Source organism: Aotus nancymaae, unplaced genomic scaffold, assembly GCF_030222135.1.
Source record: "Aotus nancymaae isolate 86718 unplaced genomic scaffold, 86718_ANA_hifiasm-v0.15.2.pri h1tg000002l, whole genome shotgun sequence".
Taxonomy (NCBI): domain Eukaryota; kingdom Metazoa; phylum Chordata; class Mammalia; order Primates; family Aotidae; genus Aotus; species Aotus nancymaae.
Window position 1 is genome coordinate 56,731,651 of NW_026988413.1, and position 23,569 is coordinate 56,755,219.

General features: G+C 36.4%; 1 protein-coding gene across 6 annotated transcripts in view; it reads right to left on the reverse strand.

The window, feature by feature from the left end:
• The window catches only part of MAGI2 (membrane associated guanylate kinase, WW and PDZ domain containing 2), a 1,459,815-nt gene that overhangs the window by 471,467 nt on the left and 964,779 nt on the right, over positions 1 to 23,569 (reverse strand). For all 6 annotated transcript variants that reach the window (XM_064374940.1, XM_021667866.2, XM_064374946.1 and 3 more), the window contains exons 5-6: positions 15,349 to 15,559; positions 2,456 to 2,535 (exon numbers count right to left, since the gene is read on the reverse strand). In XM_064374940.1, coding sequence (XP_064231010.1) covers positions 2,456 to 2,535; positions 15,349 to 15,559 — 291 coding nt within the window. The remainder of the gene's footprint in view (positions 1 to 2,455; positions 2,536 to 15,348; positions 15,560 to 23,569) is intronic.

Consider the following 23,569-nt stretch of genomic DNA (forward strand, 5'->3'; position numbering starts at 1 on the left):
GTGATCCTCTAGGCATGAGGGTAACTGGGAGTGAGGACGTAGTCTCTCTGGTAGTCTCTCATAGTGTCTCAGGAGACAACTCATCAATAAAAGCTGCTTCCACTGGTTAAAAAAAAAAGCATACAAAACTTACAAAACTCATATTTTGATGTCCATACATAAATCCTTATCAGAATACATGCATGACCTTTATATATTGACGTAAGCTGCTTTTGCACAATGAGAGGTTGCAAAGAAACTGGATGACCTGCAAAACCTAAAGTCTTTATCGCCTGGCCCTTTACGGCAAATGTTTGCCAACCTGCACTAGGCAGTTAGTTGAAAACTCTGGTGGCCAGGGCAAACAACCCAACCTCACGTTGGCTCAGTTCTGGTTTGGATTAGGGTAATTAGCTTTCACTCTATCTGCCTAGCAGAGGAGTGGTAAATCTTTGCTGGAAAAAGATGTCAACCACTGGAGCTTCTACATTTTTAAATACACATTCTACAGATATTCCTGCATTCGAAAAATTACTGTACTAACTTTTCTCTGAGCTAAAGTGTGACACATATGAAGAAACATGACTTAACTGGCAAGTTCAATAGCAATTCATTAACATCCAATGTTGTAAATAAGTTATCTATGTCATTTAAAGAAAAGTAAAATATAGGTAACAATAGTACCTAAAAGCACTTTTTTTGGCAAGAAAACTTAAAATAGGTGTCCAGAGTAATAACATTCTAACAAACTAGATGTTAGTTTCCACTGTAAAACAGTCCAATAATATAGATCCTATGAATTATTTATTTTGTAGTAAATGAAAACAAATAGCAATTGACCAGTTACAAATCATCCTGATTTATAAACTGAATGCTAGAACTCGTTTCTCAATGACATGTGGTTCAGAAAACACCAGCATCATATTTTAGGCTCTACCATCCTGTGAAGTCTGATAAGCACAGATGTGAGAAAAATGAATAACACCAAAATATTATAATTATGCAATACGTTATGCTTGCATCTCTCCCAGGATTTTAAAATTTGACTTTAATAACTTTTTATAATAAAAAGAACAACTCAAAGGCGCAAGACAGCTGAGAAGTTCAATATGTCACAGAACTGCAAAATTGTTAAATTCACTTTAATTAGGATATACTAAGGTTTTACATCTGTGACATAAGTAAATCATAACTCCTAGATATAACAGAACAGGTCATGTTAATTTTCAGACCATCACGTTTTGTAACACATGTCTCATTGATGTCAATGAAATATAACCTAATCATGTTTAAAAGTTCAGGTCAGACACTAATTTTCTGGGATTCAACTGTGTACAATTGTACTACTATACAGAAAGGATACAGATATGGCTATGAATACAAAATTAAATATAGATACATCAAAAGTGAGGATTTGTACATTTATGTATGTTCATATAAATCACAATCTCTAATTTTTAATTTAACTCAGTCCCTAGCCTGTGGACAGTTACCTTATAATATAGGAATGCACAGTCATGTGGATATTATCTGAGAAAGTCAGAATTATGCTTGAAAAGAAAGAACTTTTAGAGTGAGAAACTTTTTAAAAAGTTAACTTTTTAAAAACTTTGTTTAAAGTTCAGATATTCTCTGCTCTTTTCTTCACCTTTAAGAGCTCCTCGATGACAGAAGCCTCTGAATTGAGCTCTAATAATTTAATCACACAAAGTCTGTGAATGTCATCAAATAATAAATCATCAGAGTATGCTATTGATCATCTTACCTAAACTATAAGTGCTTCTTTAGAATTAAACTCAATATTTAAAAAAAATTGCAATTATCATCAGTAACAGACTTCACCCATATAGTTTACTAATTGAAAAACAAGGTTTACATTCATCTAGTCCTCAAAATTATTTTTAAAAAATTCTTCACACGCATGAAAACAGTCTATTTTGAAGCAGGTCAGTATTAGACGATTGAGAATTGGAAAATACTAAGGATATTCTAAGACATTTAGGCAACTGGTTATTTTATTCAAATGCTTGATTCAAAGAAAGTATGTCTTTACATTTCTGATTCCTTAATAACTGCTAGAATGCTATGCCTTTGAAAACAAAATCAAATATTATAGTGCCACAAACTGTTTCTGTTATGCATCATATCTGACTCCAATTAAAAGATCAGAGTCCTCCGAGTGACATTTACAAACAAAAAATCCTTAGTAGGTGGTAGAAAGTCAGGCCAGGAGTCAGACAGAACCAACAGAGATGAGAGATGTGATATTCAGCACGGTCTCCTCAGAGAGAAAAAGCAAAACCACATGGCCCTGCTGAAATGCCGAGTTAATTCTCTCTCTTATCTGAGCACTAAATATTACATCCTTAAAATTGTTTCAACTAGATTATTGCCTCTTCAGGTGAGACTCTCGTTTAAGAAACACAAACATTCTCAAAGCACATTGCTGACACATCATAAAGACTTAATAACCTACCATTTTCTTTGCACTCTTCTGGAGGTTTAGCCTTTTTCGCAAGTCGTGGATCCAGCCATGATGTTGTCTTTGTGTTATGGCTGAAAAGAAAAGAGATCACTCTGAACAGACACATACTGAAAGGAACCAAGTTTATTCCTTAAGAAAAAAAAAAGCAGGGTTAGTCCAACAAAATTGCAATCGATACACTTAATTTGCTTACTGGTTCTAAGTAGCCCTGAAGGAGTGTAAGAGTAATTGTGCAAGGCAGCTGTAAATTTGGCAACCTCAGCTCCCTGTCCTCAAAGCAGCTATTTTTATTAAAATCAACTAGAATGTTGCCAAGTTAACCTCATTGAAAATGCAGAACTCATCCAGCGCAAAAGGAATTTATTACAAATACAGGATTCTCCAGTTGGAAGAGCACAGTCCACAGGCTCTGATAATGTTTCCTGAGTTTTGCAAAAGAATTATTTTCATCTTAAACCTACCCTTTTCATAAACAGTTGCTTTGTTACTCTTTAACTACAGACCTGGCAGAGGCAGTACAATAGTGATGCAGATTATGGCATGTTCTTGAGATTCCTGCATTTTCTTAATAAGTGATTAATAGAAATTTTGTTAACCCACATTAAACTATCTTTCATCTAAATACTTTCAACTCAGCTCAGAAGGTAGAAGATAAGACTGTCTGCATTCTAATGTTTCTGAAATGGAATTTCCAGAAATTAATAATAAATTTTTTTTGAAAAAATGTTTTCTTGTAAGACTTTTGCCAGAAATTTTAAAAGTAAAAGAGGGATATTCTTAAAGTAGTGTTTCTTAAAGTAGTTGTGGAAAAACCTGCATTGGAATCACCTGACAGACAATGTATATTAACAATGCGTATTCTGGGTCCTCAAAGAACTATCAAATAAGAATCTTTGAGGTGGGGCTACACAACCTCCATCATTGGCGAGCACTCCCAGTATTTCTTATGCACATTACAATTCAAGAACCACTCACAGCTCATAACTGCTCATTGGAGCTAAAATATTTACTGTGTACAGCTGTCTCAAGGGATCTCATCTACCAATGGACAAATTGTCAAGAATTCGACATTTGTGAGGGCTTTGGGAAAAGAATGAACAAAGGCACAGGTGTGGGAACATGTGAGGTGTATACAGGAAACAGTCAGAAGGCCAATCAACGGAACATGAGAGGGAAGAATAGAAGAGAAGATGGAAACAGAAATCAGAGCCAGATAATAGGCATACTTTAGTACAGTTGTAAGGAGGTCTAAATGATAATGAAGATATAAATTTCACAAATATTCCCTTTCTTTAATGAAATTTAACTATATTTTGTCAATCATAGCCACAAACATTAGCTAGATAATCTGATATACCAGTCTGTACTTACAGTGAAGGTTAGAAGATTTGCCCAGGGAGTATATTTAATTACAAATGTGTGAAAACCAAGTTCCCTCCTAATGGAGGAACTTTCAAGCCAGGAAGGAGGGAAGATGGAGTCAAGATGGGTAGCAGAAAGCTATTCCAAGATGTTAAATCACTCTTCAAATAGTATTTTCTGAGTGATCTTCCATCCCATCTGGCTATGTATGGAGCAATCTTTGATTTGAGAACTGTGACATAAAGACCCTTGAGTCATGAAGCTTCTGCTCCTGAAGAAAATACCATTTTATTTCTGACTTGCACATGGGATAAAGAGAAGGTATTCTCCATCACATTCTTCACATTTAAGAGCTCCTTGATGATAAATGCCTCTGAACAGGACTTTAATAAGTTGATCAGAAAAGAACTGTGAATTTGATCAAATAATAAATCATGAGGAGAGCATGCCAGCTATTATTTTGCCTCAGTTTGACCCTTGTAAAGTCTGCTTGTGCTTCATTATCAAGTTTTAGAAGGATATAAAGTGTTGCAGACACTTTCATCTGGTTCTGGCCCTTGCTTGTAAGCCAATATAATCTAGTATTTTCTTCTGAACTGAAGACTTCACACTTGAGGATGCAGGTTCTGATTATTCCTAGTGTGAGGATGGGGGCACTGGGTTCAGTGTTTGCTGCTCTCATTTTGTCAAAAAAAAAAAAAAAAAGAAACACAATCACTTAAAAAATGCTCTTTATAAGCTGGGCCTGGTGGCTTATGCCTGTAATCCCAGCACTTTGGGAGGCCAAGGCGGGCAGATCATCTGAGGTTGGGAGTTCGAGACCAGCCTGACCAACATGGAGAAACCCCATCTTTACTAAAATTACAAAATTAGCTGGATGTGGTGGAGGGCACCTGTAATCCCAGCTGCTCAGGAGGCTGATACAGAAGAATCACTTGAACCCTAGAGGCACAAGTTGCAGTGAGCCAAGATCATGCCATTGCACTCCAGCCTGGGCAACAAGAGCGAAACTCTGTCTCAAAACAAACCAAAAAATCAAAACAAAACAAACAAACAAAATGCTCTTTATAGACATGCCTCAGTTCAAAGTGTGTCTATGTGTGTGTTGATGTCTATGTTTCTACGAGGTGGGGAGAAATCTTGGTAAGTAGTCAAGGAAAATACATTTCTCTTCTTTTGTCCTCACCTGCTTCTTCCAAATCCTTTCCCCTTTTTGGAGAAAAGTCATTTCTAAGCTCCTTAGACATATTCACAAAAGCAAACACATACATGAGTAAGATTAAGGGAACATTACTAAGCCACTGCAGGGAGTCAAATTACCATTTCTATTGCACACCACCATGGGTCTCAAATACTGGCTAATTTAGTAGAGAACTGTGAATTTTCCAGCTTTCCTGAGTTTATCTAAAGCATTTCATTACAGGCTGATTTTTTTTTAGGTTGAACTAGCATTAACGGTGTGTCACTTTAATACATTTTGACAGAATGAGTCTCTCATAGTTAACAGCATTTTTAGCTGATCTTCACAAATGATTCTGAAATAAATGTGGGTAGTAGCTACCTTCAGTAATTGTCATAAACATCACATGAAGATCCAGCACAGTATTTTTCAATAGTGGTTCTCACCAGCCTTGGAATTTGCATGTTCTTCCAAGATGCCTTGCAAAGAGGATATTTTTAATGCATTGGGAGACAACAGACCAACCAGCCCTTCTACTTCCCTTAAATTACATATTTTAAACCTTAATAATTCCATCTGAAAACAGAATTAGGTGTTGGGCAGGAAACAGTGTTCAAAATGAGATCATGGAGGGATTTTTTCACATTCTGCATACGGTCTTTCAAGTTTAAGGAGGTGATTTCCTTTCACTTCCTAGCTAGGGCAGATTCAGGTGTATGACGTCAGTTTTCTGTATTTATCCAAACTGTGTGTCACAAAAATACCAGGAAAAGAAAATGTCAGTGCTATATAATTTTATATTTCAAGTTTCTTGAACAGAGACACATACAAATACATAGGCCACATTTGCACAAAAATTTTTCTTATTCTAGCTGGGGAATGGAACAAATATTTTCTAGGAAAGGTTGAATCATACTATTATACTACTTCATGTATTTTTTAGTATAAAGTTAATGTGATGATCACAAAAAGTGAGAGATAAAGTGAAAAAGCCAGTAGTTATTTAAGTTCAGTCAATGTCATATTTAAAAACCTGGATGAAAACCAAAAACAATGGTTTATCATATAGGCATATCCAAAACTCTTCTCTGATGTTCAACTAAATACTGGGTCTATCTAGAGGACCCAGAAGTGAAATTTCAGTCAAGTTCGCATTTCTAGTTTAAATTCATATCAGAATGGAATGAACAGAAATTTCTGTACAATTTGTAACCCTAACCTTTGCCAAACTGACAAAGCAGCAAGTTAAATAATATCCTATCTTCTGAGAAAACATTCTTCTCACATAGAACATGCTTCATTTCAACAGGAAAAGCTATTTGCAGCCCAGCACACCATTGCAAAGTTATTTCGATTATCTACTGTGTCACAGACAGCAGCAGAACCTTCAGTCATGTCCCCTCATTTAATGCTAACAAGCCTTTGTGGCTAAGTATTATGAATTCCATTTTACAGACGGAGAAACCCAGGTTGGGGGAAGGTGGGTAACTTGCCCAAGGCTAAACAGCTAGTGCGTGCAAGTGAAAGAGGCAGCTAGCATTAAATCCAGATCTGATGTCCAGGTACAGGGTTTTTTGTGGTCTGAAACCAAAGGCATCTGGAACCTCACACATGGCTTTTTATACTGAGGTGCTTCATTTCACTCCCTGGAATAGTAATCAAGGGTCTGTTTACCAGCTTCTGCCAGTAGTTTAGAAACAGACTTTTATCTACCGTTTATGGATAGTAATCACTACTTAAATTCCTTTTCAGGTGTAAATGCTTTGCACTAAGTACGATAGTAAGTTCCATGTACATAGAGACAAAAGAGAGAACTGTGATTGAGGAGAAATTGATAATATCACTGGAAAAGTTTTCTCCTTAACTTAAATTCTGTATTTGAATCACTTCCTCTTCCTTTTCCTTTTCTCCCTTCCTTCCCTCCCTCCGTCTTTTCTTTCCTTTTTTTTTTTTCTTTTTTTTTCTTTTGAGACAGGATCTGGCTCTGTTGCCCAGGCTGGAGTGCAATGGCATGATCTTGGCTCACTGCCACCTCCACCTCCTGGGATCAAGTGATTCTCCCATCTCAGCCTCTCAAGTAGCTGTAGCTGGTACTAGGTGCATGCCACACACCGGCTAATTATTTATTTTTTTGGAGAGATAGGGTCAAATGCCTAAGATCAAGTGATCTACCTGCCTTGGTCTCCAAAGTGCTGGGATTACAGGCGTGAACGACCACGCCTGGCCCAGAACCACTTCTTTCACATCAAATTTTCTTCATGCAAATCTGAATATTTTTCCAAAATGAAGTCTTTTTAGAAACCTGATTCATATAATCTACATATGAATATTTGGTCTTAGAAGCTATAGTAAACAAATAGGTTACTAAGAAATGCTATCAATGGATGCAGTATTTATTGGGAGCAAAACTTAAAATTTTCATATAGATCATTCCATATTCTAATTTTTTGTTCCAGTTTTTTATTCACTCTATTGTTTGTCCAGTCAGGGTACAAACCTCTGCTTTTGTTTCTTAGGTATATGCATAACTGGATCCTCAAGGGTAACCCAATTCAGACCTAATTGTAAAACATGCTCTCCATTCCTTTCTAATTTCTTTTTCCTTTTCCTCTTTTCTTTCCTTCTTTAATATTGCCAACCAGAGCAAAACGACATTTTCACTGCTATACAACTATTGGAAGAACTTTCTTTCATCAATTGAAATTTTCTTAGTGAAATGAAAAGCTTTTATTATTAAACACACTTCTTTCCTTCGCTCTATTTTCTCTAAAACTAGAAACAGACTTAAAACAATGATAAATAAGTCTTCCAAATAGCCAATTCTGAGTCTCAGTCTTAAACTGAGAGTTAAATGGTATTTTTGCCCCCTGGGAAATACAACGCCAGAAGAATAACAAGAGATTAAAGCCAATGACATTTGATTGCATAAAATAATCTTGTAAACAAGATAAACAAGGTTCAGGTAAATATTCTGGAGTCAACAGCAATTCAAAATATCTATGGATGTTAAGGTTTCAATAGTAGTAGTGATACAGGTTCAGAGACAGTAATAAGATTGCTGACCTGACTTTAGGTTTGAAAAAAACCTTTTTTAAATTATTATACTTTAAGTTCTGGGATACCTGTGCAAAACGTGCAGGTTTGTTATACAGGTATACACATGCCATGGTGGTTTGCTGCACCCATCAACCCATCATCTACATTAGGTATTTCTCCTAATTCTATCTCTCCCCTAGGCCCAACCCCCTGACAGGCTCCGGTGTGTGATGTTCCCTCCCTGTGTCCATGTCTTCTCATTGTTCAACTCCCACTTATGAGTGAGAACAAGCCACGTTTGGTTTTCTGTTTCTGTGTTAGTTTGCCGAAAGCATTAATTTTTAAAGGTATATAAATTGAGTAGATTTTACACTGTAGTCAATAAAATCTTCAGGATGATTATAACATTTTCCAAAAAACTTTCTCTTCCGAAGAATTATTAAAGGCGATGATTGGATATATCTAATTGGTGATAAACAGTAGAAACTTGTTCCTTCAAGACTCCATTCACCCAAAATTTCACTATCTTTTTAATCTATACATAGGTCATCCACAAATAAAGCTACTGTCAATGATCTCTCTAGTGGTTATTTCCTAAATAATATTCCTACAATTTCATTTAAGCTTATAAATATTTGAGTTTGCCATCATATTACCTTTCATGTGTTTAGAAAATATTTTTGAAGAAGTTACATTACAAATATTGTTTTGCATATTGTGGTTGTGTACTGCACACTGTTTTGTCTAAAACATTTATTTTCTGTCTGGAAATTATACCAGAATCTTGTGCAGGCACAAGAAAAAAATATATGAAGAAATATTTGATGTATCTCCTGTTTTTATAATACAATTAACAGTAAGTCTAGACCACATTTTGTGACTAGGAAGATATGTCAAGTATAGAATGAGAAAGTATATTTCTGGTGTTGCTGCCTACCAAAAAAACCTGATTTTATATTTCTCTCCAATAAATTTCCAAAGTATTTTATCTTTTATTTAATAAATGAAGTTTAATGTTTTTTGGAAATGGAAGTTGGTGATTTACTTAAAACTTAAGAAGATACAGAAACAGGAACACAAAAAGAAACATAAATTACTTGTGTGTTTCTTTAGAATTTAAAAGCAAATTCGGCCCTGACAAATATTTGGAAACCATGTACAGCCATGACATTTTTCACAGATGTGATTTTCAGTTTCAAAAGCCTGCATTTAAAAATCTATTATTTAAGATGACATAGTGTTCACTGCCATTCAGGAAGATGGCAGTAAACAAATAGGTTCTTGTTGTCTTTTTGTTTTTTGCCAAAGCAATAGCAGTCTCTTTTGTGTCACTAACTAAACTGACTCCCAAACAAAGAAGTAATTTAATGGGATTCCCAAAGCATGTCAATCCAGATTAACCCTGTGGCAGCTCTTCTTTTATGGAACATTTAGCCTCTGGAGTAGTGAATTGCTGGCCAAGAAACTTATAAAACAAATACTATTTGTAATATAAAAGTTTACTTTTCTCTCAGCCAATGTGTGTTTATATATCGGAGGTAGGATGAGATAATGGGAATGACTCTAGAGTAAAACAGCTACATGACCTTGGGAATGTTAATTTGCCCAAGGATGCCTCAAAGTCTCATCTACAAAATATGGATAAACCGAACACTTTATAGGGTGGTGATGATGTGAAGTGGGCACCACAGCAAATCGGTTAAGAGCAAGGGCCATGGAGACAGATTACATTCCATGAAAGTCTTAATCTTGTCAGTTTTTTTGACTACTGTATTCTCACGGTTTAGAATGATCCCCAGGACAGAATACATGACCAATAAACCTCTATTGAATAAATAGAATCAAAGAGTCCTGCCTATGTCTGCCTTTTGGCAAGTAGTTACCTCTAAAAGCCTCAGTTTCGTTAAGTGAAGATTAAGTGAATGGAGTATAAACTCTTAACAGATGAGCTATTGTTGTTAAGATAACTCGAACACACCCTAAAAAAGGTGGGCACGGGATAGATAGTAATCCCTTTGGATTTACAATCAATATACTGCCTATTTCAATGATAATGTTAATGAAGATGACGATGCAAGTACAAGAAATTACTGGTTTTCTCCAGTATTATACATTTAAAAGCCTCCTGAAAATTATGAAACATAAGACATTATTTTAAAGCATGTTTGGAAGCATGCGTTCACTCAGAATTTAAAAATATGCTGCATAAAAATCAGCAATTCTCCTTTTCCAATTAAATATCATTGAATATAATAGAAGAAATCTGCTTTTATCATTCATCAAAGGAAGCAGTTTGAGTAGTGTGGGAAACACAGTTTGCCCACTAGTTTGCCAGGGTGGTTGAGGGCAGAAAAACAACTCTGCCTCTTAAATGCAGAACTTCTTAAGGACAGAGCCATATAAATTCTTTTGCAATATTAAATAAATAAATAAATATTTCAAACATTATTGCATAAGAGACAAGTAAATGGAATTGCTTGTTACCTTAATTCAACACCTATACTGTTTGATATATATGTCTTTTTAAACTACATATTTAAAATTAATGTTTCAGTGTAGAGTTCTTTTATTCTATTTAAAAGTAACTACTATATATTTTATATAGATATATATTATATATACAAAATATATACACAATATATAGTATATATACAATATATAAATATACATATACAGGCCGGGCGCGGTGGCTCAAGCCTGTAATCCCAGCACTTTGGGAGGCCGAGGCGGGTGGATCACGAGGTCAAGAGATCGAGACCATCCTGGTCAACATGGTGAAATCCCATCTCTACTAATACAAAAAATTAGCTGGGCATGGTGGTGCATGCCTGTAATCCCAGCTACTCAGGAGGCTGAGGCAGGAGAATTGCCTGAACCCAGGAGGCGGAGGTTGCGGTGAGCCGAGATCGCGCCATTGCATTCCAGCCTGGGTAACAAGAGCGAAACTCCGTCTCAAAAAAAAAAAAAAAAAAAAATATATATATATATATACATACACAATATGTAAATATATATTATGTACAGATATAAATACATATATTCTGTATATATATTGTATATATTATTAAATATATATGTATATAATATACATATTTTGTACACAGAACCAAAGGATCATTCTCCTTTGTTTCAGTTATTTTCTGTTTTGTCATGATCTTCATTTCACAGGAGACAGACTTCAGCGAAGTCTAATGAGAGGCTGGGACCTGATAGAGAAGACTTTCATTACTCTGAGTGGCTCCCACAATATCTGTACAAAAAGGGAAGTTTTTACTCGTGTCAGCACTTCTTCCCTCACAAGTCTCTCGTTTTCCTGCTTTACTTTTCCCTCTGGTTTACCTCCCTCTTGGTATTCTACCTTTCCTTTAAAAAACAGTTTTTCTTATTTCTTTAATTAGTAAAAATCGTATGTACTGTATTCTTGAAAATTGCTGAGAGTAGATTTTAAGAGTTCTCAACACACACAAAAAATGACAAGTATGTGAGGTAATGCATATGTTAATTAGCACAATTGTGCCATCCCACAATGTGAACGTATTTCTACTTTTTCTTTCTATCATGATTTTGGGCACATAACTGCTTCAGAACTGCCTCTGAGACACATGGTGGCTTTGTCCTTAAGACATGTCTTATTACTCAACCATGCTCCCTCCCCAGCCACTGTCTCCTGCTCTGCTCTAGAAGATCTGCTTCCAAGGGCCTTTCATAGTATAGAGTTTATTAGTCACGTAAGAATTTTTTTTTGTCATAGAAGCAAAGGTACTCACAGATTAATGATAATGGGTGAAAATGTTGATTCAAATGTAATTAGGAAAGGAAGCAGCATTCCAAGGCAACGAATGAAAACAGACTGGAGAAAATCAGCGAAAAATAAAGAAAAAGTAAAGCACAGGAAACCATAGGCAGAGAGAAGGGAAACTGCAATGCTGTTGGAGCTGGTATGGACACGAGGGACCAGACCAAAAAGATACTGATCCACTCCCCGCTCTGTGATACCTGAGTTCATCACACCACATCTTGAGGTTCTTTATGGAAGACAGATGAATCACAAACTAGGGGTAAGGTGGAGTGTGTGGGGGAGCGGGACGGCGGGGATGCCTCCAGTCTGTGGAGGAACCTTAAGCAGGTGTCCTAGGCTGCCTGGGTCCTGCCTCCTCTGTCAGTCACTTTCCAGACATAGTCACTTCTACTCTGAGTCCAGGCTCCTTCTTTTTTTTCATTTTAGGTTTTGGGGTACATGTGAAGAACATGTAAGATTGTTGCATAGGTACACACATGGCAGTGTGGTTTGCTGCCTTCCTCCCCATCACCTATATCTGGCATTTCTCCCCATGTCATCCCTTCGCAACTCCCCACCCCCTGCTATCCCTCCCGTTTATCCCCAACAGACCCCAGTGTGTGATGCTCCCCTCCCTGTGTCCATGTGTTCTCATTGTTCAACACCCCTCTATGATCGAGAACATGTGGTGTTTTTCTGTTCTTGTGTCAGTTTATTGAGAATGATGGTTTCCAGGTTCATCCATGTCCCTACAAAGGACACGAACTCATCGTTTTTTCACCTTAGTCTCCCTCAGCATCAGCTCTTTCACCGCAGATGAAATTGTTTCCTCCATTTTGTTGTAATTTTCTACCTCCATCTATTCTAACACTGCCCACCAGTCCTTCCCTCCAACATTAGGAAGATTAAAAAAACAACAAACTCAAACAACAACAACAAAATGCCTCTCCTTTGCTTGCCTTTCAAAAGCACTAATGATTCAGTGAAACAAAAACTAAGCAGTTATTTCCTGGGATTTACCAACTAATACATACTTCTCTAGCAGGGTCTGGGGTTTCCTCACCATTCCTAACACGCCTAGGGCCTTCGTCTTCGTAATGACAGCTCCCATACCTGGAGTGCTCTATCTACCCTTTGTTAACTTTTCAAGTTGCGTTGTCTCACCTCTTCTGTGGTGCCCCTTTTATATCTTAAAACTATTCTAAGCATTGACTTCCCTGAGTAGTATCACAAAATTCAGAAATTGTTGACCAGTTGTTTATAACTATTTGTCTCTCTTCCCAAACTCACCAAGTTGGAGACCAAGGACAAAATCTTACAAATGTTTGAATGCCAACCTTGGGTGACTGACTAGAGTCATAGAAGCATTTTGCTAGATTATTTCAAGCCCTGTCCAAATCTCACTATTTACTACATACCTGGAAGATAAGTTCTGTCTTGTGAAATTCCTTTTCTTCACAACCTTAAAACCTCACATAGTTAAAAGAGGAAAGTTTACAATCATCAAAAAGGCTTTTATGATTGTAGTACTGGAAACACTGTAAGAAAATAGTTCTTTAATCAACTTGTCATGTGGATTCCTTTTATTATTTTCATATAGCCTTATTCCCCTTGTCTTATATAATAAAAATAAGTATATCATCTGCTTCCTTATTCCAAACATCAATTGTTCTGAACATCTATTTGTGACTTCACAGCTAAGATTTGCATTTTGACTTCTGGTCTGCAATGATGTCATGCTATCTTTATGAATATCAAAATTATGTTTCTACATAGGAATATTATTATTTTTAGTTGGTCATTTTTTAAACATTCTGATGTTCTGTTTTCCAAATAATTGATAAAAGATGTCTTGGTCATTGATTATAGCAATAAGAAATAATGTAAGAGATTCTTATTCCTTTTAAAATTAGAACATTTGCTGAAAGGTGAACGTTATTGATTCATTTTCTATAAAACACTACATTTCTCATCCATGTTGGAGTCAAGCAGAGCACTGAGTAATTACTGGATTATGCAGTCCCTTGGTCGTATGTATGAAAGTTTCCAGCTTCACGTGAGAATTAAATGTTGGTATGTGGTAGCATTTCAATTTTACAACTGAATTCTGCCTATAGAGATCTAAGTTATAAATCACTCCAGGTTGGAAAAGAAAATCCAGTTTTAATGTATTTCTTCAATAATCAGAGTTTACGTATTTTTATCCGCTGTCAACACTGAAAACTTTAGTTTCTATTATTTTTTCTCTTTGAGGCTTCTCTAACTTTGACAGGATAAGGGTTATTCATTTATGTTCGTTTCAGTTCTTTCTAATGAACACTTTGGTTGTCTTAGGCACATCAACAATTTCATTTCATGCTAAGATTTTCTACTTTGGAATTTTTAAAAAGTTGTTTTAATCCTAGAAGCTAAAGAAAAGCCTGACATTATTAACAAGATGTATACGAAAATTATATCTTGAAAAAAATGTCCTAAAAGAAAGAGTAGGTTGAGTATTACAGAGAAGTTCAGGATTTGCCCTATAGTTTCCCTAGCAAGTCATAACAATTGTAAGCAACTAATAGAATGGAATATAGCAAAAGGAAGTATAATGAGCTATACAAAGCCTAATTATTTTACTGACATCTGACATCGGGGTCAAATGCTGAAAACATTTTCTTTGGCCTCCCACAGTGGCTCACCCCTGTAATCTCAGCATTTTGTCTCCCATCCAAGTACTAACCAGGCCTGACCCTGCTTAGCTTCTGAAATCAGACAAGATTGGGCATGTTCAGGGTGGTATGGCTATAGACAATCTCAGCATTTTGTGAGGCCAATGTGAGTGATCAGCTGAGCCCAGGAGTTTGAGACCAGGCTTGGCAACATGGCAAAGCTTCATCTCTACTAAAAATACAAAAATTAGCCAGGCTTGGTGGCATGGTTGTGCCCACCTGTGGTCCCAGCTACTCAGGAGGCTGAGGCGGGGGGAACGCTTAAGACTGGGAGGTCAAGGTTGCTGTGAGCCGTGATTGTGCCACTGCATTCTAGCCCGGGTGACAGAGCGAGACCTTGACTCAAAAATAAACAACAAACATCAATTTTTGTTTTCTTTTGTGACCTATTACTTTAAGTAGTGGCATTCTATTAAAGTCCTGGACATTATGGTGGATATTTCTGCAATTAGCTTAGACAATAGGAAAAAAAATCCATTTGGACAAGATGGGGGTCCTGGAAGGAGTTAAGTAAGCATTTTCCCATGATATCTAGACTATTCCTAATTCAATAATAGCATCACATGGAGATTTTTTTTTTAGTTGTGATTATAAAAGATTTTAGGGTGCAATTATTTAATCCATTATTTGATTTATATCTATATTCCAGGATCCTTAACTGTGTTAAGGCACTATCCCATTATTCTCTTGCCAAGAAAAAAGCTATTACCAGAAACAAAAGAATTTCATTTTTTTTTTAACCACGTCTCGCTTGCTACATCATTTATATCCTGCTATGATCTTTATGGCACTGTTGAAATAAATATGTGAAACTCACTCAATGAAGTAGACTTCACCCTTCTCTGTATAGGCCATTTCCCAATTATCAGGCAATGGGTCTGGTTCCTCATTGTCCTCAGGTTTAGTTGGCTTTGTGTCATCCATCTGCTCCTTCAGCTCCTCAGGCTGACTGTACACTGGGGCAGGATAAGGCTGGGAAGGCATCTCCCCTGAGGCACCTGCACTCTTATCTTCATGTTCACTGGATTCTATGAGAGAACAAGAGCACGTGGTTAGTCACTCCAGTCATAGTAACTCTGGACTGAGTATGGAGAATGCTGTACCAGGGAATAAACTCTATGAACAAATTTTATGAAGGCTAACAGGAAACATTTCTGAAACAGCATAATTGCAAGCAGCTCTGGAAACGATTACTAGGCCTATTTGGTTCTCCTTTCACTCCTCATCATCATCTATCTTTCAGCTAATTATTGATGTTTACAAAATTGGAGGTTTGAAGGATGTAACCTAAGGACATTTCACGACATAGGTGTGGTGAGCAGAATAATGGCCCCCAGAATATGTTCATATCCTAACATCTGGAATATATGAATATTACCTTGCATGGCAAAAGATGATCTGCAGATGTGATTAAGTTAGGGACCTTGAGATGGGGGGATTATCTTTGATTATCCAGTTGGCTTCATCTGGATGATTATGATTAAATGTAATCACAAGTATCCTTAAAAGCAAAAAGAATTAGGCAGAAAGGAAGGGTAAGAGGGAGAATTGACTACTAAATCATGGCCAAAGATACACAATGTTGTGGACTTATGAGATAGAAAAAGACCATAAGCCAAGGAACATTGGTGGCCTCTAGAATCTTGAAAAGGCAAGGAAATAGATTATTTCCTAGAGAATCCAGGAAGGAATACAGCTCTGCCAACAAGGAACACAAGTCTTCCATAGTTTCAGTTACCCATGGTCAATCATAGTACAAAAATAGATGATCACAGTAAGATATTTTGAGAGAGAAAGAACACATTCATGTAACTTTCATAACAGTATACTGTCAATGTTGTTCTATTTTATTATTTTTTTGTTGTTAATTTCTTACTGCATCTGATTTATAAATTAAATTTTATCATTTTCTTGTATAGTATATATAGGATTTGGTACCATCAGAGGTTTCAGGCATCCACTAGGACTGGAGCACATCCCTCATGGCTAAGGGGGGACTACTGTACAATGGAACAAAAACTACCTTAAGAGAAAAATGGTAACAGGCTTGGAGGACAGACCCCAGATCCCCAACATAGAAACGGTATGAGTTCCAGAATGAGAAGAAGGAACACACAAGAAAAAATAATAAGTCAATAAATAACAGAAGATAATTTACCTAAGACAAAGAAGCATCAGTCTGCAGATTGATATAGCTCACTGAATCTGAGGTCAGATTAATGAAACATACAGACACCAGGACATATCTAGTTGAAATTTCCAAACTACAACGTTAAAAGGCAACTTTAGCAGCTTCATACTGAACAGATGTGATTACTTACAAAGAAAAGAGTAGCAAAAGAGCATCAGACCTATTATCTGTAATACTCTAAGCTCAAAGAGAGAGTAACATCTGTAGTAACTTGAGAGAAAAAAAGGTATAGTAACCCAAGCTTAACTCTACCAAGATATTCATCTATCTGAGCAAAGATAGAACTTTGGAACATCCAAAAGTTCTGAATGTATACTCTCCATATACCTTATCTGAGGGCAATATTTGAAAAATCACTCTATCCATATCATGACAATTCAATCAGAGCAGAGATCTCAAAATAGGGAGAGAAAATGAAAGGTAGGAAGATTATATGGTCTGGCAGTGTTCCCATCCAAAATCTCATCTTGAATTGTAATTCCCATGTGTCAAGGGCAGAGTCAAGTAGAAGTAACTGGATCATGGGGAAGGTTTCCCCCATGATGTTCTCCTGGTAGTGAGTGAGTCGCACGGGATCTGATGGTTTCATACGCATTTAGCATTTCCCCTGCTTGCACTCATTCCATCCTGCCATCCTGTGAAGAAGGTGCCTGCTTCTCCTTTGCCTTCTGCTATGACTGTAAGTTTCCTGAGGCCTCCCCAGCCATGTGGAACTGTGAGTCAATTAAAACTCTTTCCTTTATAAGTTACCCAGTCTCAGGTATTTCTTCATAGCAGTATGAGAATGGACTAATACAGAAAAAATAAATTCTGCATAATATAGTTAAAAGTAAATGAAAGATGGTCACATTTCTGAAAATTTGTAATATGTGTTAAAGACAGATTCTGGAAGAAAGAAAAATACATGAAGACCTAACAAGAGCATGGATTTTAAACTTTATCTTAGGAAAGCTCAGGTTCTAGAAAGTGGAGAAAAGGTAGGAAAATAGAGACATTCTAAAGCTCTCATCAGTAGGCACTTCAGGGAGGGACTACATGAGATACTTTTGAAGACCACCTTTTCATGGGATGAGATTATTGGGCAAATAATTTGGTCAAGGTTTAGGCTTAATTGTATCATGAGGATATTTTTGAAATGTCTTCTACTGTGTATGTTTACTGAGATATTCAGGGATTTTTTTCACCCACATTTAGTTTTTCTGCTGTCAAGGGCAAACTGTGAGTCTTATTTGTTGGGGAAGAGTAGAGCAGGTACAACTGAGAGAAAGAAATATCTTTAAGGTAAATACGAAGAAGTTGTTCCTTAACTCAGAAACTAGAAGGAGAGCACTACTGAGATTCAGAAGGGCTGAAATGTAGTGAGAGGCAATGTAAGGATAAGGCAGCCATCTTGGAAATATAAAATTCTGCAATTGTTCAGAACATAATGCGTATTAAAATTAAACAATTACAAATACACATAGACTCGGACTGAGTTACCCTACTTTGAGAACATATCCTCTAGAAATAAAGGCAGTATCATATAAGGATGCCTATATAATCCTATTTTTGCAGTATTGGTTGTAGCAACAGAACCCTGGACATGATATAAATGCCTACCAATGGGAATATAATTAAATAAAGAGTGTTTATCATTACCATGGAAAACTATGTAGTTTAAAGTCAATGAATAGTTTATTGATATTGAAAGATGCTTATAATTGTTATTTAAAGAGTAATCTAATCTGCAGAGAAATGTATATTATTAATCCTATTTTTCTAAATAAGCCAACATTAAGGTCTCTAAGTGATACACAGTTATATATCTACATAAGCATGAAAACAGACTGCAAGGATGTACAAAAGATTGTCAACTTCGATTACCTCAGGATGGTAAATTTAGATGGAGGTGGGAGTTTATTTTACATACCTTTGCCTTCATTGGATATCTATTATTTTTATAACCTCAAAGTTAACAGATTATTTAAATGAGCAAATTAGAATATCATCTTTGTGTCACTATTAATTTCATAGGCCAATTTTCCCCCTCTCTGCATCACTCTAGGAGAACAGTATTAAAGTATCTATTAGAAATTAGAAAACACAAGAACACTTTATAAGTTTTTGCTGTGTTGACCTTAATAAAAGGAAATTATGAATATAATATGGCCCTTAATGATATAGTCTCCTAGCTGATTCCTTATACAGATTTGACCTTTGTAAATTTTGTAGGATAAAAGCAGTTAAAATAGGTACCATTGCTATCTTCAGATAATCTTTTCTGTGGCATATTACGACATGTAACTACATACACTGTGGTATGCATACAGAACATACAAAATGTCAGGTTGCACTGAAAAGTTCAAATGCAAGGTCATGCTCTGAACATATTCATTTATTCAATATTCAGTTAATCAATATTTATTATGCACTCAACTGGTGCCAGGCACTGAGGAACAGAAGAGTGAACAAGAGAGACATTGATCCTTGCTCCCATGGAACTCCAAATATATCAAGATGTGCAGTCTTTATACAATAATTTTAAATGTGATGAGTGCTGCCAAAGGGAATCTTATGTCTATGGGATCTTCTGTATATACATTCATCTAATCTCATATAAAGAGTCAGGGAAAACCCCTTTTTCAATGTGCTATAAGATCTGAGGCTTCTTTCAGAAGGTAAGGGAGAAATAAACAAACAAGGGCTGGATGAGGTGAGGCCTTATCAGGCATGCTCAGGATTTGGAAGTGTGTTCTGAGAGCAAAGATACTGCTATGATCTACTGAAGTGGATGACAAAATTAGATTTTCATTTCCCACAAAGATCCCCTTAACTATTCCAGGGATTTGAGGGTGGCAAAAGTGGATGTTTATAGAGCAGTGAAAAGTTACTTTCGTGCTCTCAAAAAGTAATGATGGTGGCATGGAGATGGAAAGAAGTGGATGAAAAAATATTTAGAGGGTAGATTTTATAACCTGACATGGTGAGTGGCAAGGCTATTCACTGAGATTGGAGGCAGGGAAGGGAGTGTAGGATTCTGTGGGGGCAGGGGCAGGCTATGCATACGGTTTCGGGCACACCGAGTCAGAGGTTCATGGAGATGTCAAATCAACGAGTTCTTAGCTGGAAAATATAAACCTGAAAGACAATAGCATATGGCTAGATGGTACTACAATTTTAGCTATGAGTAGATGAAATTGCCAAGAGACAGTGTGAGAAGTGGAAACAAGAATCTGGAGCAGCTGTCTGAGGAGCTTCAACATTTAAGTCACTGAACGAATGGACTGGTAAAAGGAGATGAGGAAAGAGCAGCCATGGAAGCAATGGGAAAATTAAAAATCCTTCATGTTGCAAAAGCCAAGAAAAGGGTGATGAAGACGAGACCTTTAACTGTGGCTAAAGCTTCTGCACAGTCCAGTCAGACATAAAATCGATAGAATCTAATGATGTGCAGATCACTGGTGACACTGGCTGCCAGTTATGGCAGTATTTATGGTGGTGTGGTTGGTGAAGCCAGATTGGAATAATTTTTAAAGACCAAATGAAAAGAAAACATAGAATATCCTGAGAGAAGTCATTCAAGAAGCTTGGGTATGAACAAATGAACTTTCCTTCTACTGTGTAATACCATTAAATTCTCAAGGGAAATGTAAGACATCTCTTGAAACAAGGATCTAGTCTTTGGAGAAGTCTATCATCATATTTGTTGAGATATCAGAGATTACTGGCAAAAGTCTCCCAGTTTATCTAACTCATCTGTTTATTCATGCATTTCTTTATTCTTAAGTAATTGATCAAGCATTACAGTAGCAAACACAAATTAAGTATCTATAACGTGTAAGATACTTGACAAGACCTTAATGGGGGAGAGTACAGACCTTTTTATCAGGCTACTGTGAACTGGCTGAGAGGGAAGCAGTAAGTGGCACCTACCTCTTCCATCTTAACAAAATAAGAAAAAAAAATGAGTAAGGCAAATAAAAATCCATAACATTCCCACATTTACTATTCACAGAGGCTCATCTAGGGATGTGGTTTACAGTGAGAATCAAGGGCTTCTGGCAAAACCCAGAGGACCTATTTATTCATTGGCAGTGTGGAACCAGGGCAGGGCTTCCATGCAGGGGCAAAATCTGTTCCCAGAAGAGCAAAGGAGGATGTTTAGAGGAAGAAAAGAGAAACTGAGCCAAGAAGGTCCAAGTTAGTCTTCCACGTTGTATCACTCAGATAAAGCCCTGCACCTCTTCTGGGCAGAGTGAGTAAAAGAGACAGTAGAGTACAAATTTCAGTACTCTCCCAGACATGTAAAGCAACATGGGGCGGTGGAGAAGATGTGTCTCCCCCAACTCTGAGCAACTATATAGAATACTACAATAATGATTTAAGTGATACTCAATGACATAAAATAACTGAGTAAAATTTTCTAGGAAGACAGTGTAGCAATTAGAAACAAGAGTATGTAAAGCAGTTGTCTGAGGAACTCCAATATTTAACAGTCAGTGAGAGGAGGAACTGGTCATATATTTCCTCCACTAGTAGAAACATTTATTTAGAGGCTGCTAACCATCAGGCACTAAGCCACGCAGTACACAATCAAGGAGAATGTGGTCCAAATGACATGTAATAGTTTGCTAGGGCTGCCATAATTTAAACATCACAAACTGGGTGGCTTCAATAATAGACACTGTCTTACATTTAGTAGGCTAAAGTCCTATATCGAGGTGTTGGCAGGGCCAGGTCCCACTGGAGGTACTATGGAAGGATCTATTTCTGGCTACTCTTCTAGGTTCTGGTAGCTTTTTGGCCTATGGAAGCCTAATTGCAGTCTTCACATGGTATTTTCCCTGTGTGCACATCTGTGTTCCAATTTCTTCTTTTTATAAGGACACCAGTCATGGATGAAGGGTCTTCCCTACTCCAGGATGATCACATCCTAACTAATTATGTCTACAACGATCATATTTCCAAATAAAGTCACATCTGAGATACTGGGGGTTTGGATTTCAACATATGAATTTGGGGGTGGGGGACACAATTAAACTCATAAAATGGCATACTAGATTAGTTCATTTTAGAATTTACTGAACCAATATTTAATATCTCAAGGACTGCAGATTACTGTTGCATACTATATCATATTTATTTCCCTGATTAACATGAAAATTGAAATTAACCCTGTTGCATTTTAGATAATATATCTTCTTCTGTATGTGGCTTAAATTTTTTTTAAATGACATATATTGGACATTGTGTAAGTAGTTAAGAAAATTACCCATTAAGAACAGAAAAGGACTTCATGATAATTGAAGGGAAATAACCAGATCTTTCACGCCAATCAAGGTTGCCTGTGTCAGCTACTCCTGCTAGCATTCCTAGCTCCAAGCAGTCTGATAAGAAATATGTACATATAAACATGCCCTGGCACACATCACATAGAGGTCAGATCTGTCTATCTATTTAAATTCTGACTACGGAGAAGGAGCCAAATAATGCATGCATGTTTTACCTTTTTTATAGTGGTGTGAAGCTATATTTGATCAGGAGATGGCCACTTAAAATTGTTCTTTCTGACTTCTAAGATGCATTTCTCAGTATATTTTATTGTTAAATTGAAAAATAGCCTTTTTTGAATATGTTAAATGTATTTTTTCCTTATTTACTGCTAAAGTGAACAGATTTTATCAAACACTGACATTTTTTGTGCATTCCCCACTGCGTTTCTGTGTCTCTTAGATGTCATTCAAAGCAGAATAAGAATTTTTTTTTGCACTGACAATAAAAACAAAAAATATTTCAGTAAAGAAGAAATACCTCTTCTTAGAGAATGCTAAGGATGAAAACATTTTCTATGGGACTAGGACTGTTAAATAGAATTCCAAGAAATTCTATTGAAAAGTTGAGGCACAAAACAGACATTTATAACATACAGTCTTAAAAAAATAACCTATAAAAACCTATTTTATTAAAACATACATTTTAACTGTTGTGAAGAATTAAGAAATATAATTCCTTTCATCCTGGCTGCCCTAAGGGTTTTGTTGAATGAATTCAGTGAATATAATTTCCTTCTTTCGATAGGAAATTCAGAAGGGCTCAAAGATCTGTATATAGCACAGGGACTGAAAGCGTTTAATGGAGAGAGAGTAAATGTATGAATTTGTGCATTCAATTCAGTCCTTATACATTCTATGGTTCTGGTCCAGTCTAAGGTTTTGTTATTACAGAAGTATGCATAGTAGCCATTCCATTTGTTTTCATGTCAATTGCCCTGCCAGTATCTAACACGTTGCCTCTCAGGTACAAGACCAAGGAGGAATTAGAATGTCATAGTTTTGAATGTCTCCACTCAGTTTCATGAAAGAATAACCAGAAGCCAAGATAGAGACACTTCAAGAAGAAAAACACTTATTTTATATCTCATCCATATTTTCATTTGACATGGTCTATGTATCCAGTTAACATGCAGCTTCCTGTAACTGGCATCTTTTGAAATGAGGGAAAATAATTGAAGGATTTGTTTCTAAGGTAGATAGAAACTTTTATTTCTTTAAACTGTCATAAGATTTGAATTTCCAAAATACACTTTACCCTGTGATTTATATCTATAATGGCTATGTGACAAATTTTAATAAATCCAATAATTTTTTTTTCCTTGTCTTTATATTATTTCCTTGGAAGTAAGCATGGCTGGAAAACGTTTAAGCTGAGATAAAAAAGGGATCACGGAACATATTTGTAGTTCATAAAGAAAGAGAAGAAGAATAATTTGATATCTAAACATTTTTTACTTTTCCTTTAGAAATCTCCAGATAACAACAGAGTCTCCACAAGAAGCAGTAGAACAAAATGGTTAAGGCTGGTGTCAGGC